The 12,549-nt window shown below is 40.3% G+C and overlaps 1 protein-coding gene across 4 annotated transcripts in view; it reads left to right on the top strand.

The window, feature by feature from the left end:
* The window catches only part of ankrd6b (ankyrin repeat domain 6b), a 67,691-nt gene extending 55,548 nt beyond the window's left edge, over positions 1–12,143 (top strand). For 2 of the 4 annotated variants that reach the window (XM_063495134.1, XM_063495132.1), the window contains exons 13-16: positions 2,912–3,064; positions 5,661–5,774; positions 9,308–9,593; positions 10,562–12,143. In XM_063495134.1, the coding sequence (XP_063351204.1) occupies positions 2,912–3,064; positions 5,661–5,774; positions 9,308–9,593; positions 10,562–11,139 (1,131 nt within the window). In that variant the 3' untranslated portion in view covers positions 11,140–12,143. Of the gene's footprint in view, positions 1–2,911; positions 3,065–5,660; positions 5,775–9,304; positions 9,594–10,561 lie in introns of all 4 variants that reach the window. The other 2 variants (XM_063495133.1, XM_063495131.1) reach the window with 1 other exon arrangement.
* The last annotated feature ends 406 nt before the right edge of the window (positions 12,144–12,549 follow it).

Raw genomic sequence — 12,549 nt, 5'->3', positions numbered from 1 at the left:
TCCTCCACCTCTCCTATATCTCCCCCTCCTGCAGAGAGAATTCCTGAGGAGAGGAAAGCTCCTGCAAGATGTGACAACCTCCCCCACCAGTTGAAGAGTCCCCCAGGTGGCTCGATGCACTGGCGGCGCCCTGCGCCAGGACTGGGCCCCCATATACCCACCCGCCCACAACCCCAGCAACACACCAACCAGGACCCGAATACCAAAAGGCATTTCCAGTAGAAATGGGCTGACATATCCTGAGCATAACCATGTATAATATCCACTGCAGTTAAAAAGAGGTGCTTTGCAACATTAAACTGCAGTGTGCAGTACGTATTTTTCGGACCATAAGGTGCACGGGATTATAAGGCACATTAAGTGAAACAAAGCAGTTAGATAAATCAAACTTTATTAAACTCATTCTTCTTGCTTCCTTCACTTCTGTACCATTGATTCATTAATGCTGTATTCTATCACAGCTGCTCGATTCCCATGTTGTTGCAGTATATTAATGACTAACCTCGTATTGTGGATGGATTATCTCAGTTGTTCTCCTGACTGAAGTTTGGTCCGTTTACAGCATCCTGCCATGCGATTGCATTTGTCTCTAACTATCAGGAACCTTAACGTTAACTTTTATAAGTGGAAAAGTGTTAGTGTTCATCCTCCAGCTTCACTGTTTATGTTATGCTAACATAGCTGTGTTGCTAGCGATCACGTAGCACATCATTATATACCAGCTAGCCCAACTTCAGTAACCCTACAAACATCACTGCTGTTTAGTTTCCTGTCTTCATTTATGTTGGAAGTGATAGCAGAGCTGTACGTTTGAATTTGTTTCAGAAATCTCTCAGTCAGAACATGCTATATCATGCTTAGGTAACTAGCGAAACTAGCGAGCTAACTTCCGCTAGCTTCCTGCTAACTTCTAACTCCGTTAAATGTAATAAATTATGTTTTCATGGATGCCTGGAAGTTAAACTTCATAGTTACACCTGGCAAAGCAGCAACGCTGATCGTTTTATTAAAGATGAAAGAATTTAGACAGTTTTTAACTCTCAGTGATGCTGCAGTGTTCGTTTGACCTGAAGCATACGGAGTTTAGGACCCAGATTACTCCCAGATTTAAGAGCATCTTAGTCCGACAAATACGGTAATAACGACGACCCGCTTGCATGTTCTGCAAAAAAATGTGCTTTGTCGTGTATCTGACGGACAAACACCAAACCAGTTCCACATCACTGAAGTTGCACCATTTTTACAAACCAATTCTGGTTCATCTGTTTCACTCAACAATCGGCCATGTGCGTATGAAAACAAAGGCACTGCGCATGCGCGTTTTACTCATATTCTATCGCGATATTTCATTTTCCTATCGTTGCCTAACATTATACCGGTATTACCGTGAACGGTATAATATGGCCCAGCCCTAGTTTGCACCTTGTTGTAAATCCTCTGTATTTACATTCATGGACATGTCTCTGATATCTCCTTGAGTGTGTTCTTGACTTGGCTAGTCAAGTTTCTATTAATCAAGGAAAAAAAAAGTGATTGTCCATTTTTGTGGGCTTACAGGCTTTTTGTTGCTGCTGAGCTGACTATTAAATTCCTTCTTTTTAAGAATGTACCATATTGTTGATTTTGCCATTCCATTTTTAATAACTATAGTATGTATTAACATGTTGAAGTTTGTATGGATATATCTTGAAAATATGACCTAGTGTCTCAATGATTTTACCTGTATAAATAAAGGTGAAATAAAAAATAAAATTCCTAAAGTTTTTTTTCTATCCTTCAGACAGGTTTATTTTGTTTTTTAAGACCTCTAACTAAACCACTGCATTGGACACTGATGTGCCACCCCATACCCTGCCACCCACTGGTCGTTTAATGTTACTATGATGTGTTTCATTGAAATTATTGTTATTTAACCCTGTCATGCATGAATTATCACAACCTCAATCAGGATTTTCTTCTTAAGTATTTTTATCCTTCCTTTCATACCAACAGATAAATAAAAATACTTAAGAAAAATATCCTGATTGAGGTTGACATAACTTATGGATGAACGGGTTAGTAGTGTGTATTAAATCTTGTAATAAAATAATTAAGAGACACTTATACCACAGTGACCAGAGTGAATAATGAAAATTTAAAGAAAATGTCCATTTGTTTGTCGTAGCAATGCTTCTTGGCAATAAATCCTCTCTGTTGCTCAGCCCACAAATGCATTTGCCTTACAAATGTGATATCATTTAAGAGGAAATGAAAAAGCTTTCCCATAGTATGATTTATTGCTAAGAAATGTGTTACTGCAGCAAAATACACAAATCAACAAAACTTGTATTTCCCTTTTTTCTGCTGAAATTTCCTTAATTTCCTCTTCTAACATTACACAAAGCAAAGGTTATTATCACACTGTTCATAAACTTCTGGATTTTGTCCATTTTCTGTGGCACGCCTATGGTGGAGGTCTGAAGAAAATTGTGAATTCTGCTTTTGATTCATGCAATGAGCTTCAGTCTACTACTCTACTACTTTTCTCTGGTGTATTTTTCTATTTACAATAACCCTGGGTCTATGCTGAGTGTGAGCAGCTGATGGGCGCTGTGTAAAACGTCTGAATGTGGTAATGTGCTACATTCTACAGGTAACCCTCCACCTCTGCCCTTCAACCTACCTGTAGACTGTAGAATGTAATGATGGGCTAAAACATAATGGGCCTTCATGTTTAATGTGACCATTGAGGCATATCAGGCAATAGCACCAAGCACTCACTATTTATCTGTTTTAAAGGTAAAGAGTTAATTACATCACATGTGAGTGCTCAGAATGTTTTCATTTATTGCTAATGAACATCCTTGTTTCTGTCATTTTTCCACTACAATACCTTAATGATTAAAATATGGATTGCTGGTTTGTGTTACAGGCTCCTCTGAATGGCTGCCGCTGTGAACCTCTCATAAATAAACTGGAAAACCAGCTGGAAGCTACCAAGGAGGAAATGAAGAATGAGATCCACATCATTCAAGACCAACTGAACAGCAAGATGGGCCAGCTCGACCGCAAGAACAAACACCAGGTAGCATATACAGTTGCTCATTGCAACTGATCCGCAGAAGAAAGTAAGCACTCACATAACATTAACTGCAGTTGGTGCTATTCACGAGGTTAACAGCATTTCAGAGGCCTCCCTACCTCTCAACTCTGCCGCCCTATTTTTTCCCTTCCTTCATGAGTGGTCTTTCTGTGTGGAGTTTGTGTGGGTTCTCTCTTCCTCTCACAAGTGAGGTTAATTGATGATTCTAAATTGCCCATAGGTGTAAATGTGAGTGTGAGTGTTTGTCTGTCTCTATGTGTCAGACTCGCGACCTGTCCAGGGTGTACGCTGCCCTTCACAGCAACCATTGTCTCTTGACTGAGGCCATTTCTGATAAGGCCTCATGAGGTGTAGATAGAGCAACTGAATGAGCAGATTCATTCCTTAAGGTCTAAGGCTTTTTAGATACTGTTCATCTACCGTCTAGGTTTTTTTTAGGCCTGCCTTTTGGCTTCATCTTTTGGTTTCCACTTTTCCAAATTTTCTTACATTTTCAAGGACATACTGCACACCAAGTCATGATATGCCAAGTTTTTCCTAATGAGTCTTTGGGAATGCCCTTGTTGACAGATTGTTGAAATGGAAGCAAGTTACAGTGCATCCAAAAAAAGTATTTACGGCGCATCACTTGTTCCATTTATTGAAATCTTACAGCCTAATTCCAAAATGGATTAAGTTCTTTTTCACTTTCACCTCATTCTAGATACAATACCCTGTAATGACAAAGTGAAAACAAGTTGTTTGAAATTCCTTGAAAATGTATACAAATCCAAAATATACCACACACATAAGTATATAAACATTCACGGACTTTGCTACTCAAAATTTGAGCTCAGGTGCATCCTGTTTCTACCAATCATCTGTCAGATGTTTCTACAACTTGGAGTTCTGCTGTTGTAAATTGGCTAGACTATTGTAATTCATTGTTATAATTATTATCAGGCTGTCCTACTCCCTGAAAAGCCTTCAGTTAATTCAGAATGCCGCATAGAGAGAGAAATGTCTTCCTTCTCTCTTCCCAACGGTCACAGATGGCCTCCCCTCCCTGAGCCTGGTTCTGACGGAGGTTTCTTCCTTTAAAAAGGGAGATTTCCTTCCCACTGTTGCTGCGCATAGGGGGCAGCGACAGTGGGAAGGGGGTCACTTGATTGTTGGGGGTTCTCTGTCTGTTTGTTTTTTTTATTGCAGGGTTTACCTTACAACGTAAAGCTCGCTGAGGGAACTGTTCTTCTGATTTGGTGCTATACAAATAAAATTGAATTGAATTGCAAAGATGGGAAAATGGCTCTGATTGCACTGATGCTCCCCATCCAACCCGATGGTGCTTGGGAGGTTCTGCAGGAGGAAACTGTCCAAAAATAGGTGTACCAAGTTTGTAGCTGTAATTGCTGCCAAAGATGCTTCACTAAAATAACAAGGCTACATGTACATATTATATATAAATTTTTATACAAATTTTTTATTTTTAATAAACTTACAAGAATTTCTAGCAAACCTTTTTCAGTTTGTCGTTATAATGATGTGAAAAATTAATGTAATTCATTTTTGAGTATGACAAAGTGTGGAACAAGTGAAGCGCTGTGAATACTTTCCAGATGCACCTTAGTTACTCCTATTAGTGTGAGTACTTATCTTTATGTGTTATGTGTGTGTTGTCTGCAGAAGTAGCAAAAGTACAGAATTTACTTATCTAAGTAGAAGTAGAGAGGTTGAAAACTACTCCAGTAAGTTTGAAGTACTGAAGCAACTTTTTTACTCAAGTAAAAGTAAAAAAGTGCAGGCTCTGGAATGTACTCCAAGTAAGAAAGTAAAAAATAGCTCCTTGAAGGACAATTCTACCAACTGTTTTGGTACAAAGGTAACTGAACCTTGTGCTATATTCATATAATGATAAAATAATATTAGTACATGAGAATAAAAAATTCAGAGTTGGTTTTAGTTACAAGGAAGGAATGATTTCTCTTTTGGCACATAAACATGGTGTGGTAAGAAGTATAAGAATGTTGAAAAGAAAGCTGCATGTGGTCAGACTGAAAAACACAAATAGGGAAGAATGGATTGGTACAAAACAAAATATGGACAGATGGTAATGAACAGATTACACCATCGTGCAATAAAGAGGATGTATGTTTGATCATAAAACAGCCAATCAATTTGTTTCACCAAGTTTGTTTCTACAGGAGTTATTTTGTAGAGGGTATGGCAGCATTGGCAGTTTGTCTTAAAACAATAACTGTAATGTGCACATTTTGGCTTTTTTCTCAAAATAGTATTATGACTGTTTTCTTGAAATAAAATTACAACTTTATTCTCATTTTTTTTTCTTAATGTGGCCCTAATACGCCTTTGTAAAACTGTGACAGAACAGGGTTGTCTGTTTATTCTTTGCTTTTTAGTGAAGCCTAAACTTGAATGCATTTGTAGAATGAAGGTGAATAAAGCTCTGCCTTTAGCCTGTGTGACAGCAGGGTTTGAATGCAGACATGCAGTAAAATGATAGGAAGCACAGTAAACAAATCCTTTATCTTTTTCTTTTTAACAGTGTCAGCACTGTTTTTATGTTGGTGTCTGTGATTAGATCTGGGCTCTTGACAAGATGACAGTGGAGAGAGCGTCAGCAGAGAGAAGCAGCTGTCTGAAGAGGATCGAGCAACGGGCCCTGCAGGAACGACGTGAAGCAGAGAAGAGACAGGTAACACCGTCAGGATACCTCTGACTGTGGAACTCTGACTGCTCTGTGTATGAAGCCATCACAGAATGATGTTTGTTGTGTGTGAAGTTTGTTCATGAAGAAAAAGGAAATTTAACATATTTGACCTTTTACTGTAATCTCCAGATCAAACAAAGGCAATAGAAAATGTTAACCGGGGTCTGCATAACATTGGGACACAACAAGCTATCGAAATTGGGCATCATCATTGAGTGCTGTGATAAAGTGTTTGCCCCCATCCTAATTTCCTATTTTTTGTATGTTTGTCATGCTTACATGTTTTAGATTAACAAAAAATTAAAATATTAAGCAAAGATAACACACAAAATGCAGTTTCTAAATGAAGGTGTTTATAATTAAGAAGATAAATTAACTGTGGTGTATCACATCTTTGGAATGCTGAGTTCAATTTCTCTAGTCACACCCAGGCCTGATTACTGCCACGCCTGTTCAGAATAACTTAAATAGAACCTGCCTGACAAAGGGAAGTAGACCAAAAGATCCTCAAAAGCCAAACATCATGCTGCGATCCAAGGAAATTCAGGAAAAAATGACAAACAAAGTAACTGAGATCTCTCAGTCCGGAAAGGTTATAGCAGCAACAACTCATCCAACAGACTCCAGAATAACATCTAAAGACTGTAGGCCTCACTGGCCTCAGTTAAGGTCAGTGTTCATGACTCCACCATAAGAAAGAGACTGGGCAAAAATGGCCTGTATGGCAGGCTAAGAGTTCCAAGATGAAAACCACTGCTGAGCAAAAGGAAAATAAAGGTTCATTTCAGTTTTGCCAGAAAACATCTTGATGATCCCCAAGACTTTTGGGAAAATACTCTGTGGACTGACGAGATAAAAGCTGAACCTTTTGGAAGGTGTGTGTCCCATTACAGCTGACGTAAAAGTAACACAGTATTTCAGAAAAGGAGTACCAGCAGTAAACATATTGTTAGTGTGGTGGTCTGGGGCTGTTTTGCTGCCTCAGGACTGGGAAGACTTGCTGAGGTAAATGGAACCAGGAATTTTGCTGTATACCAAAAGCTCTGAAGGAGAATATATGGCCATCTAACCCTAACCCTATTTTACACCACTGTATAGAGGGGTTTTATTGTCGTTAAGGACCCTACAATAATACAGAGAAAACCGCAACAATCAGATGGACAAATGCTCGGTGACAGTGGAAGGGAAAAACTCCATTGCCCTTCAGCAAAACCAGGCTGAGGGAGGGGCATTCATCTGCTGTGACTAATGAGGGTGAGAAAAGGACAAAAGACATGCTGTGCAAGAAAGCCAGAGAATAATAACTAATTATTAAATGCAAAGTGGTTTAAACACACAGGTAAGTAAAGAAGCACCCAGTGCATCATGGGAAACCCTAGCAGCCTAGACCTATTGCAGCATAACTAAGGGAGGTTTCAGGGTCACCTGATCCAGCCCTAACTTTATGCTTTTCTCATAAAGGAAAATTTAAATTTAAATTTAAGGCTTCCACAAAAGAGGGGCTCTGCCTCACATTCTACTTTTAAATATCCTAGAAACCCGAAGTAAACCAGCGTCTGGGAGTGAAGTGCTCTACTGATATGTTTCACAGGGTAACCCATGCCCTCATGGCAATTGTTATAGTTTTATTACAGCTAGCCAATAAAATAGAATTGTTGTTTTAATTGCGAATGTGAAGCTATTGGTGCTGTGGCCCATTCCTTTAAGTCATAAGTAGGTGAAGTAGAATAGATGTTACTGTAATTTTCCTAAGCATTTCTTAAGTTGTCATCATTTTCATAATAAAAATTACACAGTGGGCCCAAACATTCAAAACCATTTATTGCAAAGTTCAATTATCAGTATTACTGGAATGTTTGAAGGTTGCACTACTATATGTTTCCGCCACCGTGGAAGTCCAGACAGTCAAACACAAAGTAAATAAATTAAATTAAATGTAAATAATTATAAATATATAATATCTTTGTCATGGTAAATTTAAAAATATCTAATATGTGAGTTAATTGATAAATGCTTGCAAGGTTTATTCTGGGGAGGGGCTGAAGTTTATAAACCTGGATTAATGCTCCTCAAGTGGAGTTCAAGGTATACTGTGGGATTAAAGTATTGGCTAAAACCCCATTAGCCATGGACCTAGCCTTTTGTGTTTAGTTTTAGTTGATTCATAGGTTTCCTTAGGTTCTTTTTTAGTTTTTTTTTTAGCGATGCTGTGATGAAGGCCCAGAAATATGTTGAATCTTTCCGGCCAATTGTTTCAGCAAATGGAAGATCACACGATCATCACAGAACTGTCAACAAGTCGCTAAAGGTTACCACTACCTAAAAATAAAAAAGTAAATTATTATATTATGTAAGTATTATTGTAGGGTCTACCTTACAATATAAAGCGCCTTGAGGCAACTGTTGTTGTGATTTGGGGCTGTATAAATACAATTGAAGTGAAAAATTGAATTGAATTGAAATAACAGTTTTGCAAACTCTCACAATTATAGATCACATTCTGTGAACCTATAAACTGGATGTGGATGCTGTTGAACGCAGAGGAATATCTTGCCGTGTAATTACATTAGCACATTCCACCCAGTGTCATTCGCACTCAGCTGGCTGTGGAACCCCAGAACATTAAACTGGCCAGATGTTCTCGATATAACACATAAAATTTCCTCAACTGCATCATGTTCACTTAAACTGAGCCTGGAGAAGGTCTATCCAAAGAGATTCCAGGGCTTCTCTTACAGCTTGATGCTGTACAAAGAGGCACTGTAATATTAATAGGGTGCGATTCTGTCTGGTCTCTACGTCTTTTAGTAATATATGCTTCGGTATGTTTATTGACTCCTACAGCTAGCATTATCATTCTTTTTCTGTACTGCTGGTCCACAGTATGCTGAAGTCTTCCTTGATTTTGCCCGTATATCTGCAAGCAGGAGGACCTGATCAGTTGACCTGTGCACAATTAATTAAACTAAACTGTACACAACTTTACAATCTCAGCAGGTGATCTTATACGGGACTAATGTGCTGCATTAGGTGGATGTCAGGATATAATGATGAATAGATGAACTCCATTAAAGATTACATCATCGTTTTCTTTTAATCTACTTTTAGGACAGTGTAATAATATTGGATTGCATTTATATAGCGCTTTTCGGGGCCCTCAAAGCACTTTACAATTCCACTATTCATTCACTCTCACATTCACACACTGGTGGAGGCAAGCTACAGTTGTAGCCACAGCTGCCCTGGGGCAGACTGACAGAAGCGAGGCTGCCATATCGCGCCATCGGCCCCTCTGGCCAACACCAGTAGGCGGTAGGTGAAGTGTCTTGCCCAAGGACACAACGACCGAGACTGTCCGAGCCAGGGCTCGAACCAGCAACCTTCCGGTTACAAGACGAACTGCCAACTCTTTGAGCCACGATCGCCCTTGTATGCACTAAATGAATGGGAGCTTATCTAATGAGCTCTTCTGTCATTAATAGAACTCTTGTGTGTGGTTCTGTGTGTCCCCTAAGCAGGCAGCTCTGGCCAGTGAACTGAAGAGCTGGTGTCTGTCCAAACTGCAGAACATGGAGGGCCGTGTCACAGGAGAGCCCAGCAGCACCAAGTTACAGCACTCCTCTACTGTGGCCGAAGCTAATGTAGCAGCCTTCGCTGTGGTGCCCATTGGACAAGGGGGCAGTTCCCAGTGCCTTGAGCACCACAGTGACCCTCCACTCCTGGAGTTCAGCCAGGAAGAGTCCAGTGTGGCAGAGGGTCGCACAGCCAGTCACTACTTTGTTGTTCATGTGGAGAGCTCTCCAGGTAACAAGTCAGCATAAACAAAGATGGCATGTTTTGCTAAAAAAAAAAGAAAAAGCTTCAAATCAAATTTAAAACAGCGACCCTGTAAATTAATAAAATGAATCTAATGAAACCTCATTTTCCTGTTCTGAGCTGATAGGAGTGATAACTGGTGTGGTTTTCTGCTGTAGTTCAGCTGCTTCAAGGTTCCACATGTTATGTGTACACTGTTCAGTAATGCTTTTCTGAATACCTTGGTTGTAATGAGTTACTGTTTCAGGAACTCAGTTTGCCCATTCTCAACCAGGCATTTGTGCCTAGAGAACTCCTCACAAAATAGTTTTCCACATTTTTCTCTGTATGGCTGTGTGGGAAAATCCCAGTAACCCAGCAGTTTCTGAAAAATTCAGAACAGCTGGTCATCAAAGTCTGTCTTGATAATGTCTAAATGCTAAGTGGCCAGTGATATGCAACAGAAAACAGCAAGTATCCTCAGTATACATAAACAAATAATAAAAAATGAACTATTATATAATTCCTACCCATTCCCACCCAAATTTGGCATCAGTTCTGGAATCTGAAAAAAAGGAATTCTATACAGCATTTATAGGTCTATTCACGCCATGAAAATACAACAGAGAAAATGCTACATGCTATTCGTGACTGCAGATTTGCATTGCATGCTAATTATCAGGCTGCCTAGTGGGTTCTATTCTAATCTTATTTATACAGCAACAGATAGGCCTCAAGGGACTTTGCATTGTAAGGTACAGACCCTAGAATAATACAGAGAAAACCCTCAATCAGACAGTCGCTCATGAGTAAGCAGGATGAAAATCTTCGGAAGAACCAGGCTCGGGGAACGCCAACAGGATTAAAAACACACACACACACGATTTTTAGGGCCAAATACAGTTTTATTTGAATTTAGAAGCACAGAAGGGTACCGTGAAGTTTAATGTTGGCTGAACCTCTTGTGAATTGTACAGATGGTGATAAGGATCAGAATACCGAGAATGACTCTCCCGCAGCAGCCAAGAACCCCCCATCATCTGTTCAGGTGGTTCGGCCAAAGGAGCGCTCTGTGACCTCTGCTGACGCCAAGAGGAAGAACCAGGAGCTGAATGAAGTGGACATAATGAGGAGTGGGGCCAGGAGCCAAAGATCCAGCAGCTTCTCTCCAGCCACGGAGCGGCGCTGCAGCAGCAGAAATGACATAGGGATCAGAGAGAAGGAAGGACACTGTGATACAGGGAAGCACCAGAAGAAATATTTTCAGGGTAGGACTAAATTGAGGGGGGACATAAAGGTCAGGCCTCTAGAGGTCTTTGGAGACCAACCTACGTTTACTCAGGAGAGGGACAACATGCATGCCATTGAGGTGACCCAGTATTTCTTTGAGACAGTCTCGACTCAGATGGAGCGCTGGTATGAGAGGAAGGTGCAGGAGGCTCAATGGCAGGCAGATAAGAAGGCTCAGACAGAGAAAGATGCTCTGATTAAGAAGATTGCCTACCTGGAGGATGAGCTACGTATGCTGAGAATGCATCGGGACGAGGACTGTTAAGATACAATCCATTTGCTGCAGAAAAACACTGCTGAGATCTGTCCAGCATTGACCAAACATCATTAAATGTGATTCCTCTTGAGGACCAGTATACAAAACTGCAGAACCTCAGAACCACAGTCTTAGAGCAAAGTGCTCCATTGGGGTGGTGTGGTAGTATGAAGTTTTTAAGATAAGATGCAGCCTGATTATAGAAGACTTTGTGAGGCAAAGGGTTTTAAATTTGATTCTGGATTTGCCAATGAAGCCAATGAATGGAAGCCAATGCAGAAGAAATATGCTCTCTCCTTCTAGTTCCTGTCTGAAGTTTTTTCGTACACCCTGATAATAATGAATTACAGTAGTCCAGCCTAAATGTAATACATGCATGAACTGGTTTTTTAGCTTCGTTCTGAGACATTTTGGATTTATTTTGGAGATATTGTGTAAATAGAAGATAACAGTCCTACATGTATGTTTAATTGTGGTGGAGTTGTGGTCCCTGGCTCAGCTGCAGGGGAGGGGTGGCGCAGTGAGTTCAAGGGGCAGTGCCAGGCAGGTGAGTGGACAAATACAAGGACAAAACACATAGGATTAAGGGTGCGGTTTGCTCGTGCCTGTCGCACCCCCTAATTCTGGGTATGAATTGGCCAGTCTAATAAACTGTGGCGGCAGTATGCAGGGATGCGATCACAACCATTAATAGCCTCACTAGAAGGTCCCGCCAGCTTGGGAGGTTCACTTTATGGGAGATTTTCCACTGGAGCAGTCTTGTGATAACATCCTAGGCTTAGCCTTCCACCAAGTGATAGAAATTGATTGTCACGTGGTGCGCCCTGAAGCCGTGCAGACCTCCCGACTATGTGTTATTAAAAGATTTATCGAGTGAGTCGTGACACTCACGAGAGGAGGAAAGGCTTTAGAAGGTGTGCGCAACGCCAGGAGACACCTGCAGTGAGAATCGTGTGTGCCAAACCTTAGAAGTACACTGCTGTGTCGAGAAATAAAAAGAAACGTTTCGTACACTGTGTGTCTGGGTCCGGTCCTTCTACATTAATGTACGCTTTGAAGGACATATCCTGTTCAAAAAATATTCCTCAAAGTGTTACTGGAGGCCAAGGTAGTGTCATCCAGAGTAGCCATCTGGTTAGAGACCATATTTTGACGATTTTTTTATAACCTCAGTTTTCTCTGAATTTAGAAGCAGAAAATTCGAGGTCATCTGGGTCATTTTGTCTTTAAGACATTCCTGCAGTTTAACTAATAAGTGTGTGTTATCTGGCTTCATCGGTATATAAAGTTGGGTGTCATCTGCATAAAAGTGAAAATGTATTCTTTACTTTCTAATAATACTGCCTAATGGAACCCTGTAGAACTCCATAACTAACGAGAGCAGTACCTTTAATACCTACAGCATGCTCCAATCACTGT

Source organism: Pelmatolapia mariae, linkage group LG15 (assembly GCF_036321145.2).
Source record: "Pelmatolapia mariae isolate MD_Pm_ZW linkage group LG15, Pm_UMD_F_2, whole genome shotgun sequence".
Classification (NCBI taxonomy): Eukaryota; Metazoa; Chordata; class Actinopteri; order Cichliformes; family Cichlidae; genus Pelmatolapia; species Pelmatolapia mariae.
The sequence above is the reverse complement of the archived record's forward strand: the minus strand, read 5'-3'. Positions and strand labels throughout refer to the sequence as shown.